General features: G+C 38.4%; 1 protein-coding gene across 1 annotated transcript; it reads left to right on the top strand.

Annotated features, from left to right (window-relative positions):
* The first annotated feature begins 357 nt into the window (after positions 1-357).
* On the top strand, positions 358-15,788 carry LOC101731191 (programmed cell death 1 ligand 1). The gene is made up of 6 exons (XM_018090959.2): positions 358-887; positions 9,237-9,307; positions 9,983-10,342; positions 11,217-11,507; positions 12,567-12,677; positions 14,994-15,788. Exons 2-6 carry the CDS (start codon positions 9,244-9,246, stop codon positions 15,008-15,010), a joined length of 843 nt encoding a protein of 280 aa, XP_017946448.2. The 5' UTR covers positions 358-887; positions 9,237-9,243; the 3' UTR covers positions 15,011-15,788.
* Positions 15,789-24,763: the final 8,975 nt, after the last annotated feature.

Here is a 24,763-nt window from a genome sequence, read left to right as displayed (position 1 = left end):
AACAATAGGTTACCTAAAAGCAGTTCTAATGTGCAGTGCTTTCTCCTTCTGAAAGACTCACAATGCACTCAATACGAAAAAGTCGCGACAATTCGCGAAAGTCGTAATGGCTATGAAAAAGTGCGACAATTCACAAAAGTCATAATGGCTATGAAAAAGTCGCGACAATTTACGAAATTTGTAATGGCTACGAAAAAGTCGCGACAATTCGCGCAAGTCGTAATGGTTACGAAAAAGTTGCGACAATTTACGAAAACGTTGTAACGGCGACGAAAAAATCGCAACAAATATGAAAAAGTCACAAAATGTTCGTTTTCCAATCCAAATTTTTCTCATTCGGATTCGTGGATTAGTAAATCAGCCCCTTAGAATAGAACATTTTCTACAGCTTGAAGAAATGCCAGAGATGTACAAGTGGGGTTTGCTGGTTCTTTCCTCTTTCCAGCTTTTCCTGCTGGGTGCCAGTAATGTCCAGGAACTGACATAATCTGTGGGAGGAATTTTGGCATGTCAAACTTTAAAGGTTCCCAAGTAATGTCTGTAAATTCTGTCATCTTTGTCTTTAAGGAGGCTGATATTTCCTTGAGTCAGGAAACAAAACAGAATATTCATAGAAAGGGGAAGTCATTATTGTCATTATTACATTCTATATTTGCTCATTTGCTCATTTGCATGTCATGCACATCCTACTTCCTGAAAAAGAAAATGCTACAAAAAAAACACGTGTTTTTATGTGAAACCTACAAGAAGAACAGCAGCATGAACTCTGGATGGGAGGCAGCACTGCCGACAGGGAAGAGCTAAGTAGCCTGGGGCACCCCTGTAGGCATCCCAAGACTGGCAAGTTTGCAAGTTATATGTCTCTAAGCTGAAGGCTGTTACTCCAGGTCAGTGTTTTTACAAAGCCTTGCTCTGAAATACCTGAGATTTATGATTTACGAGGTGTGGAATTCCCTTTCATGTGAAATCAGTTCAGATGATAAATTGTTCTGTATATTTTGCAAAGTTTTCTTTAGGTGACAAAGTGACAGGAGAAAGTAAGCAGAATTTCTGGCTGGATTACAGTGTGATGTAAGGATCATGCTGTAATATCATTGTACCTTGTATAGTTGTACAGACCAGCTGTTAAACCTGTGGCTCTTCAGCTGTTCCTTAACCACAATTCCCAATAACCCCTAAGTCGCAGTGGCTGCGGAAATTCTAGTTTAATAGCTGGAAATCCGTGGGTTGAACCAGAATTATATTTTGGGGGCAGTGCTATGACACACTGTAGGGGGGCACCAAGGGCCAACAGCACAGGGTCTGCTTCCACTATAGTTTTTGGAAATCTCCCCTTCCCAGCCGCTCTTTTACATATCTCGGAGGGGGCAGGGGATGCAAGTGGGTTGAGGAAGGTCCTGGTACAGGCTGCTGTGCATACTGGGCCCCTCCGAAAAATGTTTTTTGTGGGGGGCCCAGTATGGTATATTTTTCTTCTTGAAAGGGCTGCAGCTTTGGCACAGTGTTTGTATCAAGGCAAGACAGTTTCTCTAATACCTGATAATGGAGCTGTCCCAGCTGCTGCTGTTGAAGGACATGCAGTGTATATAATAGACATATCATTATGAATACAGGTAACATAAGGTTATAGTACCTAATACCTGTGTTGCTTCTGTATTTCAATCATCCCGTGTCATCACAAACTTTTCTTAGTACCAATAGGCACTCCCAGCTTGCAGTATAGGCACCAGATTTGCATAGAAGCATATGCCACTTACTGGAGGAGCTGATATATAGTGAAGCGGGACTAAAAGGAAAGGTACAGTGTACATCTACATGTTGGCTTTGCATTGCTGGATAGTTGTACATTAACCTGGTCTGTTATGACCTGTATATTGTGTAGCAAAACTAAAACATTGTATGACTGCTGCACTCACACAGTGTGGTAGCACTAGACCAGTGATCCCCAACCAGTGGTTAAGGAGCGTCATGTTGCTTGCCAACCCCTTGGATGTTGCTCCCAGTGGCCTCAAAACAGGTGCTTTTGTTTGAATTTCTAGTTAGGAGGCTTTGATTGATAAAAACCCTGTGTAATTGCCAAACAGCCTTCTGTAGGCTGCCAGTCAACATAGGGGCTATCAGTAAGCCAATTATAGCTCTCATGGGCACCTCCAGGAACATTTTTCATGCTTGTGTTGCATGAAAGTCTGACCTGACAAGTTTGTGTTTCACCTTCTTCCTCCTCAGGTTTTTAGTTAAAGATCCCCAGCAGCAGAAACAAACCTCTCTGGAATTCCCATGTTAGAGGCAGAATATATATAATGTGTTACACTTATCTCACGCATGCATTTGAACTGCAGATTGGAAAGGAAGGGTAAGGTATGAGACCTAACAAAAATGATCATTATATTCACATTGGCTCAGGCATCTTCTGTCAGGTTTTATCACAGTCAAATCGTATTTGGTAAAATCAAGTTCATCTTTTGTAAAACCAGCATTTTTCCTTGAGCAAGACCTTTATTTAGAGCAAGTCACTTCCATTTGAAGGCTGGCAAGAGGCAGAAAAGGAAGGCATACACATCACAGAGGGCTCTTTGGGACAAAGGGTGGCACATTTAATGTTTGTGTTTTTTTTGTTGCGGGAAGGAGAACCCAAGCCTATCCTTGCAATGGGGCTTTCACATTTGCTTTTCCTGCCTGTTATAGCACTATCCCTGGGCAGGCAATCCAAATGGGAAGCTTGGTGTTTCCCAAGAGATATAGGGGCATGTTTACTAAAGTGAGAAAATGTTTTCCTTTTCTAACTTTGCATCAGTATTTCAGTTGTAATATCATGGTGATATCTACTTAAAGTTGTAAGTATACCGCACATGCATAATGTGCCGAAATTGCACTGGAAAAGTGACTAATAAATTTATGTCATAAAGCATTTAATGTGGCTAAAAGATGCAAATGCTCTTCAAAGCAATGTGAATTTCCTTTTTAGCGAAAATATTCCAGATTTTAATTTTATTGAATAATGGACATGCCCCATAGTGTGTTTCAGGGAATGCACTGCCTGGAACTTTCTTCATTGCGTATCTTGGCTGAGTAGTTTAAGCCATACAGAGTCCTGGCATGTATTTTTCAATAAAAGGAAAAGTAAAATCTCAGTGACAACGTCATCAAAGACTTGTTTTTCAGGAGAATGTGGGAAATGTGTCGGAGTAAGTTACATGTTTTTACAACACATTGTAGGCATGTGGTTAGCAGAAAATGTGCAGCTCAGCAGGGAATATTTTGCCTCTCACATGTACTTTTATAGATTTAGCACCTCCACCTTAAAAAAACATCTGAGTCAATCTTTTCCCCTCACCTTCATATATGTCTATAAAATACTTAGGGCAGATTAATCAAAATGCGAGATTAGTGTTTACCACAGAAAAATATGCTCACTTTCTATTCATTTCTATGGGAGTTTTAGAAGTGTATGTATCAGGGGGTGAAGGTTAGAGTTTACCATTTGATAAATACACTTCTAAACATCACATAGCAATGAATAGAAAGTGGGTGAATTTTTCTATTGTGGGCTCTAATTTAATATTTTGATAAATCTGCCCCTTATTTCCTTTATTTTTATACATTTCTTTTATGTAAAAAAGGCTGTATATACAGTGGTGTGAAAAACTATTTGCCCCCTTCCTGATTTCTTATTCTTTTGCATGTTTGTCACACAAAATGTTTCTGATCATCAAACACATTTAACTATTAGTCAAAGATAACACAAGTAAACACAAAATGCAGTTTTTAAATTAGGGTTTTTATTATTTAGGGAGAAAAAAAATCCAAACCTACATGGCCCTGTGTGAAAAAGTAATTGCCCCCTGAACCTAATAACTGGTTTGGCCACCCTTAGCAGCAATAACTGCAATCAAGCGTTTGCGATAACTTGCAACGAGTCTTTTACAGCGCTCTGGAGGAATTTTGGCCCACTCATCTTTGCAGAATTGTTGTAATTCAGCTTTATTTGAGGGTTTTCTAGCATGAACCGCCTTTTTAAGGTCATGCCACAACATCTCAATAGGATTCAGGTCAGGACTTTGACTAGGCCACTCCAAAGTCTTCATTTTGTTTTTCTTCAGCCATTCAGAGGTGGATTTGCTGGTGTGTTTTGGGTCATTGTCCTGCTGCAGCACCCAAGATCGCTTCAGCTTGAGTTGACGAACAGATGGCCGGACATTCTCCTTCAGGATTTTTTGGTAGACAGTAGAATTCATGGTTCCATCTATCACAGCAAGCCTTCCAGGTCCTGAAGCAGCAAAACAACCCCAGACCATCACACTACCACCACCATATTTTACTGTTGGTATGATGTTCTTTTTCTGAAATGCTGTGTTACTTTTACGCCAGATGTAACGGGACACGCACCTTCCAAAAAGTTCAACTTTTGTCTCGTCGGTCCACAAGGTATTTTCTCAAAAGTCTTGGCAATCATTGAGATGTTTTTTAGCAAAATTGAGATGAGCCATAATGTTCTTTTTGCTTAAAAGTGGTTTGCGCCTTGGAAATCTGCCATGCAGGCCGTTTGCCCAGTCTCTTTCTTATGGTGGAGTCATGAACACTGACCTTAATTGAGGCAAGTGAGGCCTGCAGTTCTTTAGATGTTGTCCTGGGGTCTTTTGTGGCCTCTCGGATGAGTTGTCTCTGCGCTCTTGGGGTAATTTTGGTCGGCCGGCCACTCCTGGGAAGGTTCACCACTGTTCCATGTTTTTGCCATTTGTGGATAATGGCTCTCACTGTGGTTCGCTGGAGTCCCAAAGCTTTAGAAATGGCTTTATAGCCTTTACCAGACTGATAGATCTCAATTACTTTTGTTCTCATTTGTTCCTGAATTTCTTTGGATCTTGGCATGATGTCTAGCTTTTGAGGTGCTTTTGGTCTACTTCTCTGTGTCAGGTAGCTCCTATTTAAGTGATTTCTTGATTGAAACAGGTGTGGCAGTAATCAGGCCTGGGGGTGACTACAGAAATTGATATTGAAATTGAAAATTGAAATTGATAAACCACAGTTAAGTTATTTTTTAACAAGGGGGGCAATCACTTTTTCACACAGGGCCATGTAGATTTGGAGTTTTTTTTTCTCCCTTAATAACGTAAACCTTCATTTAAAAACTACATTTTGTGTTCAATTATGTTATCTTTGACTAATAGTTAACGGTTTTTGATGAGCAGAAACATTTAAGTGTGACAAACATGCAAAAGAATAAGAAATCAGGAAGGGGGCAAATAGTTTTTCACACCACTGTATTAATACATAATATATTTACAGACCTAATTCTAGTTTATGATGATAAACCCCAAAATGTGAATGCTGAAAGGGCTATATAACATAACAGCTCATAGGGTCAGTTGCTTCTTAGTAAGAATGCTGAATAACCCCTTTGTCTCTGAGAAGAGATCCCTGTGGGATTTCCCATGATCTACTCCTGGCTTGTTACTGGAAAGGGTGCAGTTATGTTATGACTGCCCTAAATCACTTGGCCTGTTTGGTTCATGTCTGCAGAACCAGAAAGCAAGCTGCAATATCTAATTTTCATTTTCATTTTGGTGAAAATATTTAAATTTTCAATTCACTTTCACCTTTTTGTAAATATGCCTCTAAGCCTTTAGTGTTCCTTTCAATTGCAGCTGTGCCTAGCTATTATTCATAATAAGAAACGAAAGCTGTTGTCTTTTAACTTATATTGTTTTAAGGGTTTGCTGTCCTCTGTACCACAGATGTATAAGCATGTGGTGCTTGGGAAAGGCAAAACAGCTGATTAAAAAAAGCAGAAGTATAATTTGTACTGAATCTGAAATTAACTCTTGATGTTCTGTTTAGTCACGCTGTTACTCCTTATGTGACTTGAGTATTACAGTAGAGGCCTACTATATAAAAGGTAGTCAAATTAACACAACTAACTTAACGGTCACACTTCTAGATTTGTCCTCATGCTAGAAAAGAAAAGGTTCTGGAAACTTGCTGAATCCTGCCCTGGCCCTCAAAAAATGTTTTGTATTTTTTTTCTTTTGGAGTAGCAGAGTTGTGGTGCAACCTGGTGATGCAGATTTACAGAGAGTTACTGTACATTTTTCTTTCTACCTCTTTTTGGCTGCATCCTGAGATTCCAAATGGTTGTTGCCTATACAAATATTGGCATGATGGTACTATTTTTGTGCCATTCACTTGTAACCTTAGGGCTAACCTGTGCACAAGCCCTCCCCTACAGGAGGCAAAATCTTGAAATGGTGTCCCTGTGCCCTTATGCTCAGAGACATATCTGTCTGTAGTAGAACCATGAAAAAAGTGCAGTTTCAGAGTGCTTTATGCCAGTAAATAATGAGCCTCCATCAGTTCTATCTGAGACCAATTTGAAAGTGAAATAAGACTATAGCCATTGCTGTCTCATAATAATATAACGTGCCTAACTGCTAGTTGATTTAGAGAAAGGCAAAAAAAAACATCTGAAGCCTCTTTAATTTGCCTCAAAAGGGGAAAAAATTCCTTCCTGGCTTCAAGATTGCAATCGGACCAGTCCCTGGATCAACTTGTAGTAAGAGCTATCTCCCATAACTCTGTATTCCCTCACTTGCTAAAAAGCCATCTAACCCCTTTTTGAAGCTATATAATGTATTAGCCAGTATGACTGGTCCAGGGAGGGAATTCTACAACTTCACAGCTCTCACAGTAAAAAATCTTTAGTATATACAGTATAATATTCCTACAGTGAAAAAATCTACCCACAAATATACATCTACCCACACCGGTACTAGAGGTGAAACATCCTATTTGGATACTGTCAGCATTTGTAAAACAAAGCACCAGAAGTGGATGGCAGCCTACACAACTCCTAATCTGAGTAACTATATCTGTCAGTGGGCTGTAATGGTTCTGATGTTGACGAAGACAACATTTTTTGACACATAGTGGAAAGTTCTCAGTTACTTGTAGAGAGCATGGGGGGGGGGGGGGGGGGTGCAGGGCTGGAACCTTTCCGAATATTTAAACGGAACCTCCTTTTTTCTAATCAGAATGGGTGCCCCTGTGTCAGTTGGAAGGACCTAATGGTAAATAAAGCATGAGAGTTTATTATATGATTCCCTTATACATTTATACATAGTTAACATACCACCCTTTAAACTCATGTTCTCCAGTGTAAACAACCCTAACTTGGCCAGTCTTTCTTCATAACTGAGGCTTTCCATACCCTCTACCAGCTTAGTTGCTTTTTTCTGTAATGTCCTGTTTGAGTACTGGAGACTAAAATTGCAAGGAATATTCTAGATGGGGCCTTACCTCCCATGAATCTATGCCCCTTTTAATACAGCTCAAAACCTTGTTTGCCCTTGCAGCTGCTGCCTGGCATTGCTTGCTACAGCCAAGTTTATTATCTACAAGGACTCCAAGGTCCTTCTCCATTATGGATTTGCCTAGTGCAGTCCCATTAAGGGTATAAGTGACTTGTGTATTTTTACATCCCAGGTGATGATCTTACATTTATCTATATGATAAATGACCTCAGGGTGTTACAAGGAACTGAATACTCCATGCATGCGGTTCTAGATGAGATGGCGAAATCAGAAAAATGGAGGGAATGGCAGGTGGTGGTAATAGTGACAGGAAGCTGGAGGGAGAGGCTTGGAAAAGGGTAACCCCAGAGAGTATGGAGGGAGTTGGCAGCTTTGAAGTGTGCATTTTTGCACCCACAGAGAAAACATGTGACATTAATCCAAGGAAACAGGAATCTTTTGCCAATTTACAGAGTAAGAAAGCAGCAGAGACAAAGCACTTAAGGGAAACTATTGAGCTTTAGTTCAATAAGCCAATTGCCTTGAAGCATAACGCCCCACCACCCACAGCATTGCACCCTAGAAATGTGCCTCTTCTGCCTACCCCTAGTTCCAGCCCTGCACCCCCCCCCCCCCATGCTCTCTACAAGTAACTGAGAACTTTCCACTATGTGTCAAAAAATGTTGTCTTCGTCAACATCAGAACCATTACAGCCCACTGACAGATATAGTTACTCAGTTTAGGAGTTGTGTAGGCTGCCATCCACTTCTGGTGCTTTGTTTTACAAATGCTGACAGTATCCAAATAGGATGTTTCACCTCTAGTACCGGTGTGGGTAGATGTATATTTGTGGGTAGATTTTTTCACTGTAGGAATATTATACTGTATATATAGCTGTACTTGGCAGCTGAATGTGCTCCAGGTCATTCAAAACAGTAAAAAATTGTATTTTAATTAATTACATTTTGCTTTGCAATTTTAACTGAATTGTGCATGTTGTAAAATTATGTTTTTCTAAAGCAAGGTAATTTTTTTATTTTTTATGCAAATGTAAATTTAGAAAAAAGTTGAATTGAATGCAAGAACTTTTTTCTTTTTATTTAGCTTGAATTATGTAAAATACTTAATTTTATCTGTTAGCCTGACATAAATATACCTATAAACTCTTTCCATTGGATTATTTCTGTGATCACAATATATACTGTTAATTCATGCTTTAGCACAATAACAGACAGATAGACAGACATACAGACAGAGATAGATAAAAAGATAGATAGTGATACAACCCCTGAGATTTGAGTTGAGACCTACATAGATACATAGATGATAGTGCTCCTGAGTTCACAGTACGACCAACCCTTGTCTTCAGCGTGATATCAACATCGAAGTCCAGAAAAGAAACAATGCAGAATGCTGGGGTACTGCTATAGAGCTTCTGTGAACAGAAAGTGAATTGGGACTTTCCCCAGGTGTTCCACCTGTGAAAACTTCCCCAAACACCTGTCTCCAAATCTGAGGAGGTGACCATGGAACCAAGATGACTCCCAGTCCCCACCACCCTTCATTTGTAACACAGCAGTCTAACACAATTTGTTGCCATACGAGATATTATTTGAGCAAAGAAGCCAAAAGATTCAAAGAGAGAGCCTGGACTAGAATTCTCTGATAGAATCTTACAGAGGGAGTATCTGGAGTCTTAAAAACCTAGTCATTCATGAAGTATCCAGAACATTAAGGTGCATCAAATACTGTATAAAAAATGAAAATGTGAAAATAAACAGTTTTATTCTCTGCACTGGCAAAGTTACACCTTTGATAATATAAACCTGACTGAAGAGCATGTACCTTTCCAGTTTTTCAGATGTGCAATTCCTTAAGTATAATGTTGATCTGTGTCGTCTAATGTTGATCTGCACTAACAAACATATTGTTTCTCTGATCAATTTCAGGGTTGAAATGGCCATGCACAGAAGACTCATTATAGCAGTATTATTTTTGTGCCATTGTGGGGTACTTAGTGGTAAGGACATTTTTATTTTCTTACATTAGCAGCAGCACACTCCAAACCTATGAGGGAGGGCCTAAAATATATATTATTTGGATGCACAAGAAGGTTAGGTTACATCCCTGCTGCCTCTATTCCATATTTTAGACCAGCAGGAGGGAAGATAGAATATTATACACAAGGTTAGGGAAACTAGGCAGACCATGCAGAAGGCAATTATATTGTAATGCTTGGTTGACTTAAACCCCAAGCAACCCAAGTACCTGCAGCTTATTGCGCAGAATAATGGTACTGTTTTAGAACGGCCCTACCTGAGAGGCAAACTCTACCTACACCTTTAGGCTAACAGCACATGGGTAGTTTTCTCTGTTGACGTTTATATGAATTTCAGTGTGGAAACGCTTAAGTAAGCATTTTTGATTCAAGACAGCCCTTTGTAGAAATGTATGCAGGGGCTGGCTGGTAAAAATGTTTCTGTATGTGAATGGCAAAAGATATTTTTATAATGATAAAATCAATGTTGTAGTGTTTATATAATAAAACAGCTGCAGCCTTTCTCCAACAAGCTTGTGTTACTTGTTTTCATTATAATTTTTGTGCTGTGTGTGTGTTGTCTGTGGCTCCCATGCAAATGTAGGTACTGGTGTTTAGAAGTGTTAACAACTCTCCCTAATATATTTGTTTTCACAGCACTTTTTACTGTAAAAGCTGGCAAATCCCACTACACTGCAGAATATGGAGGTAAAGTAAACATGGAGTGTCATTTCCAGGTGGGGAAAGGTACAAAGGCAGATGATGTGGAGGTCTATTGGGAGTACATTGCGGCAGAAGGTGGAAGGAAAGAAGTCATCAAATTAATTAGAGGGACAGAGAACCTTTCAGCCCAGCATGAAGACTACAGAGGGCGTGTTAGAATTCTAAAGGAAGAACTGCATAAGGGACATGCAGTCCTGCAGATCAGCAATGTAGAGCTTACTGACTCAGGGCGCTATATTTGCATTATATCAGCTCAAGGATCTGACTACAAATCTATGGGTCTGACTGTGCAAGGTAAGGTCTGTTCTGTTATCGGTCACAATTCTCATAAAGGGCCATGAAATAAAAATGCAATTGCTTAGGGGCAGATGTATGTGAAATGACAAGACTTCTCATGTACTATTTCACAAGTTAAAATATTTTTGTGTTGCTTGACAGTACCATATACTTCTCTTAAATGGATAGAGAACCCAACTTGGTTTACTGATTTCCCTTAAATAAATGCTGGTGTGCCTCATTGGATGGAATGGTTTTTCGCATGTCTGTGCTCCTGAGATGTTTAGGGGAAGAGCTGGAGAAAAAAGGGGAAATTGAAAACTCGCAGAATAACTTTATACATGGGAGAAGCAACATTTTTTGTTCTCATGATCTTGAAGTCACAATTATGCAAAATATATTACCAGACTTTGAGCCAGATTCAGTTCAGTGAAAAAAAGTTCTCATGGTTTATCACATGAAAACATATGGATGAAATTCAATTCAAGGAGACAAAACTTTTTTCTAAATTCAGTTTCGTTTTTTCCCCCATATACTTCAGTAGAGTTTTTATGTGATAAACTTTGAGATAAGTTTTTCTGAATTTAATTGTATCTCAAATTGAATCTCATCCATGAGTTTCATGTGACAAAACTTTTTCTCACTGGGTTAAATATGGTCCTTTATCTTGAAAAAGTGCAGAGAGATGATTGCCTTTTTATTTATAGAGCACGTGTATCTACTTTTCTGGCTGCTGCTCTGTTTGTGTATGACAACAGCCAATGCTTCATGTAATTAATAAGTTGATGGAATGCATATGGTAAATAAGGAAACAACTTTGTTGCTTAGTGTTTGTGTCAGTTTGTCCCAGTCTGTCATTTCCTTGTGTTTATTACTGTGTTTTCCCTTTTAGCTCATTACAAAGAGATAAATATCCGTGTCACAGACATTATGGCATCCTCAGGAGACATTGTGAAACAGATTGAATGCCAGTCTATAGGGTATCCAGAAGCTGAGGTCACATGGGTCCATGGAGAAAAGAACCTGAGTTCATTGGTTAATACCAGCTACACAGTGACTGCTGCTAAACTCTTCAATGTCACCAGTGTAGTTAGGGTTTCCTCTATATCAAATAACACATTCACCTGCATGTTTTGGAATGAAGCCTTGCAAGAAGCAACAGTTCTGACTTTCACCATACCAGGTATTTACTGGGACTCCTTTCTCAGCCAGTGGCAGTTACATCATATCAGGAGATTCTCTGTAGTTTGTTCAGGTTAGATTTGTGTAATCAGCTATTGTTGAAAAGCAAATCGTGAAAAGACTCCATGGCTACATACAGTTGGATTTTCTGTACATCTGATAATTAATTATGTGCAAGTCAGGCCAAAACCAACGGCAGAGGCAGGTTGTGGACGCACAATCCCTCTTTGCTGTATCAGCCCCTAAGTGACAGGGCGGCATGGGTTTAAATAACTGCACTCGCCTCACCCCTTCTGATGATGTCTGATAAGGGGGTCAGTTTGGGCACGGGTATATAAATTGGTGCACTGGGCTGGGTCAGGTGCAGATTAGCTTGCAGTGGCTTAGGGGATTCACTCATCACTGCCTGAAGGGCTTTTAAGATTTTAATCTACTGTGCTAATTAGAATCATAAGATTTGGCATTTAAGGGCCGTGGTAGAGGGGTAGATTAGTCGCCCGCAAGCGACTAATCTCCCCAATATGCCATCCCACCGGCTTGAATGTAGATCGCCGGTGGGATGGCATATGCGGCACCGCGATTTTCCGAAATTGCAGAAGTTTCCTTGCAAGGCATCCTACTGGTGATTTACATTCAAGCCGGTGAGATTAGTCGCTTGCGGGCGCCCGAAACAAAGGAGATTTGTCGCGGGCGACTAATCTCCCCATCTACTGCGGCCCTAAAGGTCTTGCTTCTTGCCACATCACACTTCTTGGTGATACATCCCAGGAGTAATAGGTATTTTAATGTTCAGCTCCCGCGTCTCTCTCCCAATCAGAAGCAGGTGCACATCTGTTCAGTGGCCATAATCCATCACAAATACCATACAGAAAAATAGCAAACAGCACCTTCTTGTCTCCAGTAAAAAAGCCTTTATTTGATATACATGTTTTTTGAATATAGCAACGTTTCAGGCCTACATCTGGCCTTTTCTCAAGCTTGAGGAGGACATGTTTACCAACTTTATATATATATATATATTTCTCTTATAGTGTGTACTTACTTCTTATCTGGATTTCAGTTTCAGGTAAAAGTCAGAGCACCAATAAACGGAGCTTCCAGCTGTCTCTCACTGCTATTGCTGTTGCTGCTGCACTATGCATATTTGTTTGTGTTTATATAAAGAAACATGGTAAGTTGATAAAATTATAACATTACCTTATCTTAATCTTGATATTTAGATTTATTAAGAGGATCAGTCACTTTATGTTAAATTCTAAAATTGGAGAGTATATGTTTTAAAGAACAGTGGGCTTTTGAGTGTAGGAAAACGTTTTAGTGGCCTTAGAGTATATGTCAACCCCAAAAATAATTTTTTGCCTAATAAAAGAAAACATAATTCTAAGCAACTCTCCAATATCAATTTATTACAAATTATTAGTACTTTAAAAGTTATGTGTAAATGTAATTGCTATAGAAAGCAGCATTTGCTGAACTCCTGGTTGTTACTTTTTAAAAAATGTTGCAAGTGCCTGGCTCCTCCAGCAAGGCAGGTCTGTCAGTCTGCTGGCGTTTGTTACATTGTTTGAAGAGTCAGAGCCATCAGAGCAGAGAATAGAAAGACACTGAATAGACAGGCAGACACTGCTTTTAAGAGCAGTTATATATACAAATAACGGAAAAACCATTACAAATGTGTAATGAATGTATATTGCAAAGTTGCTTATAATTAAGTTTTCTCTTATAAGGCAAAAAATTATTTTGGGGGTTGACATGTCCTTTAGGGCTCTGGCACACGGGGAGATTAGTCGCCTGCGACAAATCTCCCTTGTCACGGGCGACTAATCTCCCCGAGTTGCCATGACCCGCCATCCCACCGGCGAACATGTAAGTCGCCGGCGGGATGGCACATGCGGCGGCGCGATTTTGCGCAAATCACCGAAAAAGACTAGCGAGTCTTTTTCGGCGATTTCCCGAAATCGCGCCGCCGCGTCTGCCATCCCACCAGCGACTTACATTGTCGCCGATGGGATGGCAGGGGAAGGCAACTCGGGGAGATTAGTCACCCGCGAACAGGGAGTTTTGCCGCGGGCGACTAATCTCCCCATGTGCCAGAGCCCTTAAAGGAAAAGCTTAATACACTGGGTGGTGCTCCCCTTGTGTATTTAAATTGTATATTAAATCACAACCTTATTAACCTACACCTGTACTCCTGCTCAGTATTTCCAAAGGCTCCCTTGAAGCTGAAAAATTGGGCATGCCCTTTAAACTGATATGGATTTTGCCTACCTAAGCACAATAGAAATCCCCCTGCAGAGATTCAGTAAGTCTCACATTTCTCCAAAACATAAATAGAGTGAAGCTAAATGCAGCAATTCCACTTTTTAAGGAACTGGGCTGCACATGGGGTTTAACACAAGTAAAAACAAGATATATACATATAATGTACTATATATAGTAAGATATATTATATGTATATAAAGTGGCATAAAGTTCTGGCCAACTCACTGAAATGGAGCAATACAGAAATGATTATGGAATGTAAAGGAGATATATTTGTTAGCCAACGTCACATAAAATTACATATGAAGCCCAAACAGAGCAAAAATACAGATCTAACCTGCCTACCCAAAAACTACCGCTGATTGCTATAAATGACTCCCCCCCACCGAGAGATGAGGTGCAACGCAAGCCTTAAATTCAGATTTAAATTTTGACTATTCTGTGATTTTACTATACTTTGTACCATCAGATACCACCAATATATGATCTGTTCCTTGTCATATAAGATATTGTGTCTATGCCTTGTACAAAAAAATCCAAAATAGTTATATACTATAAAACTTTATAAAATAATAAGATATAAAGTAAGGGGGGAGATAAAAATATTAAGATGCATTAATGCTAAAGGCTGTCAAAGTTTTAATCAGAATTGAAATTCAGGATTTCAATTTTTATTTTCTATATATTTCACTACAGACAAAAGCAGTTATATTAAATGTACTCATTTTAGAGATAAAATATGATATTATCGTTCCTAACGTACCATTTAGTTTTCATGGTTTAATATTAGGTACAATAGATGCTTCTGGGAGAAAATCTACTATATACAACTCAGTTCTTCCTGCTCAAGGCTGCTGTCTTACATACACACTAAGCACATAATTTTAGATGAGGGGGAAAGTAAGGAGGGCAGTGACATCTACAAAGTGCTGAATGGAAATTGTATGCCTAAGGCATAGAGGCAGAGCAGGCAATATTCAATTGACATCTGGGATTTTTAAATGCTAATATAATGGGTATGGATGTGTTAAGAAAAAAAGTAATTTGGATTTCATATTTAATTTAAACAGGACTTTTATTATACAGCTTTTTATGTCTGGGTGACAGGTCCACTTTAATGCAGATCATTACAAGTATGTAGTTGTAACAGAGTTTCATTGGTTGTGCTATTTCTTATTCTTAAGTTCAGTAACTAAATGTGATTTTTTTTTCGTTGTTGTTTCAGATTTAGAAAATACATAACATAAACCTAATAACCAGTGTAGCAGCTGGAGAGACAGTTTGCATGGCATCCAATGCATAAAGCACAGTAATGGCAAAGCTAAAGAAAACTTGTCCAGAAATCAAGCACTTTACAAGCATTTGCACTTCTAATGAAACTTTGAGGACTTTTGGACTTTTATTGTGCATTCCCATACCCAGTCCTATTCAACAGGTGGCACTCCAGCAGCACCAGAGAGCATCGCTGTAACAAACAATACCTTTGGATTATCAGAAACCAGTTAAGCTATATCTTTTCATTGTGTCATTCCTATGAATGTTTCACTCTGAATGAAGTTTCGCTCTCACAAGATTTTAACAATATGGTTGGGCCTCTTTGGAACACCGTTTCTACAAGCTCTGATGTCTTCCTTCATCACATTGGTTTAATGGTGGCAGGGTTACTTTTGAACAGAAGCATAAAATAACCCCTGTGCAAAGAATGCTGGTTGCTGGGGCCATTTTTATAAATGTACTTGAATTGTGAACTGAGAAGTTTCAGTGCCTTTAAAGGGTAAATAAAACCTCCAGTAAATTTTACTTTTCATTCGCTTCCCATAAAAGATGTGCATTATTACTCCAGTTGTATATGCTATATAGTGCACATATTGTTGTATATGTAAGAAAGGCTGCTGTCTTTGGAGCAAATTTATTTGAGACGGTTCTTTATATTTTTTTAAACAAATTGAGTGCAATTTTAGAATATTTGCTGTCCAGACATTTTAATATTTAATATAGTAATAAAGGTTTATTTTTGTAATTGCTGTGATGTACAGTCTGTTAATAACACTGTCTTTTAAATATAGATATTTAGCAAATATATATACAGGTATAGGACCCGTTATCCAGAATGCTTGGGACCAAGGGTATTCCGGATTCCGGGGTATTTCTGTAATTTGGACCTTTATACCTTAAGTCTACTAAAAAAAAATAAAACAATTAAACCCAATAGGATTATTTTGCATCCAATAAGGATTAATTATATCTTAGTTGGGATCAAATACAAAGCACTGTCTAATTTTTACAGAGAAAAAGGAAATCAATTTTAAAAATCTGAATTATTTGATTAAAATGGAGTCTATGGGAGACAGGCTTTCCATAATTCGGAGCTTTCTGGATATCAGGTTTCCGGATAAGGGATCCCTTACCTAAGGATTAAGCATATTTTTGTGGCTGATACGCTGCAATGATTGATTGAAAGGATCATCATTCTGTAGGAATTAGAAAGAAAAATAGGGGACATTTAAATAGCTACATGATAAATATTTGGACAAGCTTTGTTCAATATATATATATATATATATATAAACCGTTGCAGATGTGTGTATATTATTTACTTTATACAGTATGTGGCGAGCCTTTAGTCCCTAATGTGTCTTAAATTATCTTCAAATATAAAACTTCATCTTTGGCAGAGACTTTGTAGCAAAGATGCCTTTTTCCCCTAAGCCATGTAAAGAGCTTCAACATGTTATATGGTAAGATTAGGAAATCTGTTTGGGACCGAGAGATGAAGTTTCAGTAACATATTACTGTTTTGACCAAACATCCCTTCATCTTTGGTGAAAACATTTTGGGCCCGATTCACTAAAGTCTGAAATAAGGAGTGCTATTTATAGCATGCGTTAAAAATCTTATCACTTCTTATTTTTCGCTCGATTCACTAAAAGGACACTTGTCATAATTAAGAAGCGATGTTCTTGGCGTTATTTATCTTACGATGACATATTTTAATGAAAAAAACTATGCGATAAGCGTTATAGGGGCCGATTCACTAAAGGTCAATAAAGCATGCGATAATTAAGTACCGATTCATCAAAGTCATTTCGCATGGGTTAATCCGCATATCGCATGCACAAAAAAAACGCATTGCGTTAATTAGCGAATAGAAATAGTACTAACGCATGATTCACAAACACATATGAAGCGTTAAACGTGCAAAATATCGTGTTAATCTGTGTGAATATTAACCCTACTTGGGGCAGGCGGTACTTAAAGAAAATTGCGGTTCGTGAGCTATTGGCAACACAACCTGGAGTTTGCAGTCGTATTTTTTCAAGTATATGTTGGCCCTAGAGTGATGCAGCCTCCAGTTTTCAGGGAAATGGTGGTTTTCAGAAAGTAATGGTTACTTGCGTAATATATTGCGCTCTGCCTAATATATTGCGCTCTGCGTAAAATATCGCACGCTGCGTAATAGCTTGTGCGCTGCGTAATATATTGCTTGAAAATATGTCATCGTAAGATAAATAACGCCAAGAACATCGCTTCTTAATTATCACAAGTGTCCTTTTAGTGAATCGAGTGAAAAATAAGAAGTGATAAGATTTTTAACGCATGCTATAAATAGCACTCCTTATTTCGGACTTTAGTGAATCGGGCCCTTTGAGGCTTTCCAAATAGCCATTATGTTCTCTCCATGTCTGTGTGAGTTCCTCTGGGTTGTTTCCGCCCATACTCCAAAAACATGCAGAGATTTAATTGGTTCATGAGACAACTGACCATAATATGTGTGTTGGGAAGACAGTAAACTCCACTTGGGCAGGCACTGATATGAATGATGTATAATCTCTGTAAAGTTCTGTGGAATAAGTTGGCACTACATTAAGGATAATTATAATCATAACATAATCACCCTCACCAAGTTCAAAGTAGTAAGAAATACTACCACTTCAGCACTCTATAAATAAGGTCCAAGTTATTATAAAGAGAAGGTTTTTGAAATGCCAGGACCCTATAAATTGCTGAATCTCAGAATTACTGATGTGTGACCTGGGGAATTATAAAGGGGGGATTTTTCTCCCATTAGCAATTTCATTGTATGATTTTTATTCAACGATTTCTAAAAACTGCATCTGGCTGGATTTTTACATTTGGGGGCCGATTTGTTTTTTCTGTCTTTTTTTAAGTCTTGAGATTTACTATGCATCCAAAACGGTAAAAATCTGAATCTGACAATTCGCCAGCTAAAACTTGCTTTCATCATGTAGAAAGTCAATGGCAGAGGTACCTTCCCTTTCCTTGAAGGTCCTTCTTTTGTCTTGAAACTTTAGAATTTTTGATGCTGGTTTTTGTGTGACAAAGTTTATTATAGTTTATTCAAATTTTTAAAAATAAAAAAATGAGAAAAGTTTTAGTAAATGTGCCCCTTGGTGTTAATCCTGATTTGATAAATCACAGAAAAGTAGAGATTTTTCACCTCGTTTTTGTGAATACTGGCAAAATCACAACCACAAAGATGAATAAATCTGCCCTTTTACTAATCCGTCAGTATTCTCCATTTCACTAGAATGTAAATTTGTACTGAGAGTAAGTAAGATACTTGTAAGTACTGACTTCTTCTCCAATAAACATGTCATTTCTAACCAAACCACAAGCACTGCATGACTGGTTAATATCAGGCTTCCTCCTCTGGGACCAGAAATTTTACCTCAGTCATGTGTAACTGTAAATTCTTTTCTACATTTCCCCACATTAATCGAAAAATGGTCATAGAAGGTGGTGTAGCACTACACAATATCATCTCATACCAAACCACACGTGTTTAATTATATATGCATGGCAGAATATGCATTTAGGCTTGCTGAGTGGGACTTAATTATACCCCCAGCTCCCAACATCAAAATTATATATATATATATATATATATATATATATATATATATATATACGAATTGGGAAAAGAAGCCGCACTCACAGGACTTAAGTACAAAAATAAAAAACTTTTAATGGTAAATCAGTGAACTGACGTTTCGGCTGAACACCTCAGCCTTTCTCAAAGTCTGAGGTGTTCAGCCGAAACGTCAGTTCACTGATTTACCATTAAAAGTTTTTTATTTTTGTACTTAAGTTAAGTCCTGTGAGTGCGGCTTCTTTTCCCAATTCGTGTTCATTCTAATTTTGAGGATTGCACCCAGGCCAAGCTGTGGATTATACGTGAGTGCCAGTATTTCATTTTGTTTTTATATATATATTATATATTACATTTTTATATTTTAGGGCAACTATTACCTTTAGTTTTTATTTATTGATTCTTTTTCTTTTGCTATTTAAACTTTACAAGTTTGTTATTTAAAGGGATTCTGTTGTGATTTTTATGGTGTACATTTTATTTATAAATTACACTGTTTACATAGCAAATAATTCACTCTACCATTTAAAATGTTATTCTTGAACCAACAAATGTATTTTTTTAGCTGTAATATTGGTGTGTAGGCACCATCTTAGTGCATTGTGCCTGAGTCTGAGCTTTCAGAAGGAGCCAGTACTACACATTATAACTGCTTTCAGGTAACCTATTGTTTCTCCTACTCCCATGTAACTGGAGGAGTTCCAAGCCGGACTTGGATTTTTTACTACTTCTTATATCTACCACTTTTAGCAATAATGGTGTCAGGGAACTGCTATCTTACTACCTTCCCATTGTTCTGCTGATCGGCTGCTGTGGGGAAAGGGAGGGGGTGATATCACTCCAACTTGCAGCTCAGCAGTAAAGTGTGCAAATGTTCCAGAAATTAATTAAACAACCTTCATTGTATTTATATCAATTCCTTTTTGATAATAATACCTGGTATAGTTTCCTAATATGCATTTTTTGACCTGATTGTATAACTAATTCAGCCCTAGATACAGTGTAGCCCATTCTGTACTGTGCACTTGATGAACTTAAAGCAGAGATATTCAGCAAGGCATATGCAGCAACCCCCCCTCCCCCCACCCGTGCCATTGTGATGGTAGGGAAGCTCCCACACCTGTGTCACGAGGGGTTTCTAAATGACATCTACTGACTTTTGCCACCAGAAGAAACATTGACCCGATAAAACTTAAAGGAGAAGGAAAGGTAAAAACTAAGTAAGCTTTATCAGAAAGGTCTATGTAAATACAGCCATAAGCACTCTTTTGAGTCCATCAAAAGAAACACAGGACTTATTGTCTTCTTTTAGGTAAACATGTTCTTCGGTATCTGACTTCCTCTCCCTTAGGGCTCCTTAAGGTTTGGGGCCCAAGTCTGCAGAGCTCTCTCCCTCTCCCCCTCACTCTTTTTGCTCCCCCTCCCATAAGAAATTCTACCCCTTCCAAAAGAATGTGTGATCTGAGCTTCCAACGGCTAGAGCTACAGCAGGGAGTTACTGAGACCGAGCTAAAATGGCAGCTGCTATCTTAAACAAAAGGAGTTAGCTTCTAGGGCTGTTTACTCGGGTATGGTAAAGCTTTCTGCAGAATATATACAGCGCTCTAGCTTGCACTAATGTGGCGAATCTATTGGCAGTAAAATGCCAAAATGCTTTTCCTTCTCCTTTAAAGGAACAGTAACACCAAAAAATAAAAGAGCTTTAAAGTAATAAAAATATAATGCACTGTTGCCCTGCACTGGTAAAACTGGTGTGTTTGCTACAGTAACACTACTATAATTTATATAATAGGCTGCTGTGTAGCCATGGGGGCAGCTGGAAAAAAGGAGAAAAGGCACAGGTTACATAGCAGATAACAGACAAGTTCTGTAGAATACAATGGTGTTTTATCTGTTATCTGCTATGTAACCTGTGCCTTTTCTCCTTTGAATGGCTGCCCCCATACTACACAGCATCTTATTTATATAAATTATAGTAGACTTTCTGAAGTAAACACACAACTTTTACCAGTGCAGGGCAGCAGCACATTATATTTTAGTTACTTTTATACACTTTCATTTTTTGGTGTTACTGTTCCTTTAACCAACAGGATTTCATTCTGTTTGAGCTTCTGTGTTAGGCTATGGCCTAAGCTGCTGTGGCATACAGCTATATACAGCAGTAAGATTTGTTACTTATCCAAAGAAATAACATTTTAAACCCAATCCAAGGTAGTGAATACTAAGAATACTTACTGTGCCTATTGTTGTTATTGGTAAAACACAAGACATCATAGAGATTTAGTGTTATTTAATAACAGGGACATACAGTAGGTTCCCCCAATCTTAATACATACAGCAGTCAAGCAGATTTTTGCTTTAACTTTTCCTACTGTACTAAGCAAGTAACTGTTGGCTGACCAGAGTAAACTTTGTGCAGGTTACTATATAAAATATAGTGAATAAAATAGTATATTTGGTGTTTTTGTATCATTAGCAAATACATGTTATCATCATTATTTGTTTTTGTTTTTTTTTTACTGCTTCATACCCTCACTAAAGTTGGCTAGAGATGAATGAGGGTTTAAAGAGAGACAGACTGAAGAAGTTGAGGTGGATATGCAAACCTTTTCTTTCTGGTTAAGTCACCAACCATTGGTGGTGTGGGGAAAGACTGGGTACCTGGTACAGGAACAGTTTTATTATTACAGGGAAAAAGCTTAAAAATGCATTAAAATGGAGTCTATTGGTGATGGCCTTCCTGTAATTTGGAGCTTTCTGGATAATGGGTTTCCAGATAACGGATCCCATACCTGGACTATAAAGCAACATTATGAAAATAAAATGGTAAGACACAAGGGTCATAATTTTTATGTCTCTTTAAGAAGGCTAACTTGTTTATATGTTCTAACTATGATAGGAACATAACCATTGGGGGCAGGATATTGTCACAGCCTCAATAAATCTCATCCCACAAGAATATCCCTATTAAAGGAAAAGGAAAGGTACAATCACTGGGCAGTAACAAATGTTAGGCACCCCCTAGTAATCACTTACCTGATACCCTGGCCCAGTGCTCCTGTTAGCAGAAAACTGCACCAATGTGGGGTATGTGCAAGGGGGCAATCCTCTTCCTTCAGGCCAGTGTAGTAGAGTGAAAACATTTTGCTTTGCACTCTACTGCGCATGTGCAAGCGGCACAAAGATGGAAGAGGATCACTCAGTCACAGTAACAGGAGCACCAGCTCAGGGTATCAGATAAGTTATTACAATTACAAGGGTTCCTAACATTTTGTCACCCCCTTTGTGAGTGTAACTTTCCTTTACTTCTCCTTTAATTGACAACTGTTGGCCCAGTTATGTGTCCCAAATTCACTTACTTCTTGGAAAGTCTAATCAGGCCAACTCATATCTAATACTATTGACTTGATAGGTCATCTTAATCATGTCATACGCCCTTTTCATTGCCCATGGTTAGGAATTGAAAAGTGGTTGGTACAAAACATGATATATGGCTAAATAAAAACAGTGTGCTGAGGAGATACAACCAAAGATTCACAATGGAATAAAAACAAAAAAGGCAAATTTATTGGCACAGTGCAGGAAAAAAAAGTGACTGCAGTGATAAATATGACTCATATAAATCTATGTCTGTTAAGGGGTGTGTGTAACTGTAGAATGTTTCCCTGTATGTGTAACCTGTAGAATGTTTGTCTCTGGGTGGCTACACTAAAGACCATGTTTTATACTATGAATGCAAGAAGTGTTTAGTGATGATGGATGGGGTCAATAGGGACTTTCAGCCTGTAGAAGTGTAAATTGACATGTACAGTATTTTACTGTTTGTGTGTCTCTATAACACTGTTGCATACTGGTGCAGCAAGTACTGGTGCAGCAAGTAATGAGGGGAATTGCAGGTGTACTAAGTTTATGTAATGTGTTATGTATCTAGCTTATGTACTGATGTAATACCTTACACATATGGGTATGCTGGGTATTGCATGACATACAGTTGATGTGCCAGGCATGGCACAACATGCAGTGAGTGCACCGAGGACTGTGTAGCATACTGTGGGTGCATTGCAACTGGTGGTATAAAGTAGGTTCACTGGACAATATGTGGCATATATTGGGTAGACTGGAGACTAAATTATATACTGTACATTGTATACTGGGCACAATATGAAATGCCATGAAGCATGACTGGATTGTATGACACACTGTGGGTGCACGAAGCACTATGTGAAAGAGCCTGGATGTATAATGGGCAATACACCAATACAGGTGTAATGGACCTATACAATACACTAACTAAGTCATGGGCCACTGTGTAACATACTGTGGGTGTACTAGGCACTGTGTGACATATATGTGTATTGATTAATACTGTAGATGCACTAGGTACTTAAATTATAATTGGTATATTAGTAAGGTGTAACAAACGTATAGTAACCACTTTATTATGGGTGCACTTGTGAACTGTAATACACAATGTGGATGTGCTTGGCAGTTTGTGACATGTTTTGGATACGCTGGAACTGTGACATATACCGTCACTTCACGTAGCAGTTTGTGACTCTTTGTACTCTCTCAACTAGCAATGTGTTAATGGTGGGGTGGAGCACCCCTGTAAATCTTTAAATCAGTCTCTGGCTCAGTAAAGCTTACAATATGAGGTCCCAGTCATATTCACAACCTTGCTAAAGTTTGCAGTATGGTAGTTTAGAATAGAATTACATATTAACCGATATGGGATTTATTATATATATTATATATTATGTATTTCCAAAAATATATTGTTTTTCAGGGTGAGTTACAACTAACACCAAAGTTGCTGCTTATGACAGTGTGCGCAGTACATCGTAACAAATCGCAGAGAATCTCTTTGAGTGCTAGTCTCTCATTTTTATATATAAAAATAATACAAGTTATTTTATTGCACAAGATACATGGGGTTGTATGAGGCTGAGAATTTGACACAGGCAGCCTTTGGGGCTAAATATGGCTGTAATATGGCTGTAATCATGTAATCAAGTTAAATTGTGGGGGACACCTTGGGCAGGGTCCTTTAGTGATGAGCTGGTCAGAAAAAACTTCACCTCCACCCAACTTATTGACTGTTCCAAACTATATTATTAAGATCATGAAAAGGCTGCAAATTTTAATTGATAAATATTGCAAAGTTGCTTGTTGGGTACAGGTGTTGGGGCACAGGTCATGTGTCACCTACAAGTGTGCCTCATAGAACACCCACCTTCAAAGTAAGCCTTTCTCCAGTTCACGAAAGTTTGGTGCCCACTACAAGTAAGCGATTTGCCAAACAGGACTAGGGAGGGGCTAGGGCATGCAAACTGTTGAGGGACCATGCCAGACCCCCCCAAATTTTTTGGGGGGTAGTTACTCCACTTATGGACCAGTTGCTATGTTATTCATGAGGGGAGTGATGATGAGACACACCCACTTGTAGGACATGTTATTAAGGTTCTTCATTTGGCCTTTGTTTTATGTAAGATATTTGATTAAAATGTAGATTTTGAGTAGATTTTGTATTGGCATTGTAAAGTTCAAATATGTAATGTGTAAATTACCGGTAGTTGTCAATATCCTTTGTATCCAATAAGTGAGAGTCCTTGGATTAAAGGTTTTGTTTTTGCCAAATAGTTAAAGAACTTGTCCCTTTATCCTTTTGCTAAAAGAGTATAGTAGTTAATGAATATAATAAATGGGAAGTGTCTTTAAAGTGAATCTGACACCAGAAAGTAAATCTTTTTTTTTTTACATCTATCATAACATTGTCTTTGCAAGAACTTTATAATTTTGCCATAAAAATATTTGCCTGATGCGTTTACATTATCTGTCTGATGCCCTGTGTTCCTCTATGAGGGGGCTACCATATTTGTCTGTTAGCATTAGAAGCTATAACTTGGGAAGGGACAGTCAGGTTGGCAAAACAGTCAGGTTTAGGAACTTCAAGTAACAATTACTTACAAAACCAAACCTGTCAGCAAAAACCATCAACACAACCTATAGGTAACTTTTTATGTATATTCATATTTTGAAAAGTAGTTTTTTCGTGTCAGTATCACTTTAATGCAAATCCTGGGAGGGTAGAGAGGAAAGTGAAA

Source organism: Xenopus tropicalis, chromosome 1 (assembly GCF_000004195.4).
Source record: "Xenopus tropicalis strain Nigerian chromosome 1, UCB_Xtro_10.0, whole genome shotgun sequence".
NCBI classification, from domain to species: Eukaryota; Metazoa; Chordata; class Amphibia; order Anura; family Pipidae; genus Xenopus; species Xenopus tropicalis.
This window is presented reverse-complemented; position numbering and strand designations above follow the sequence as displayed.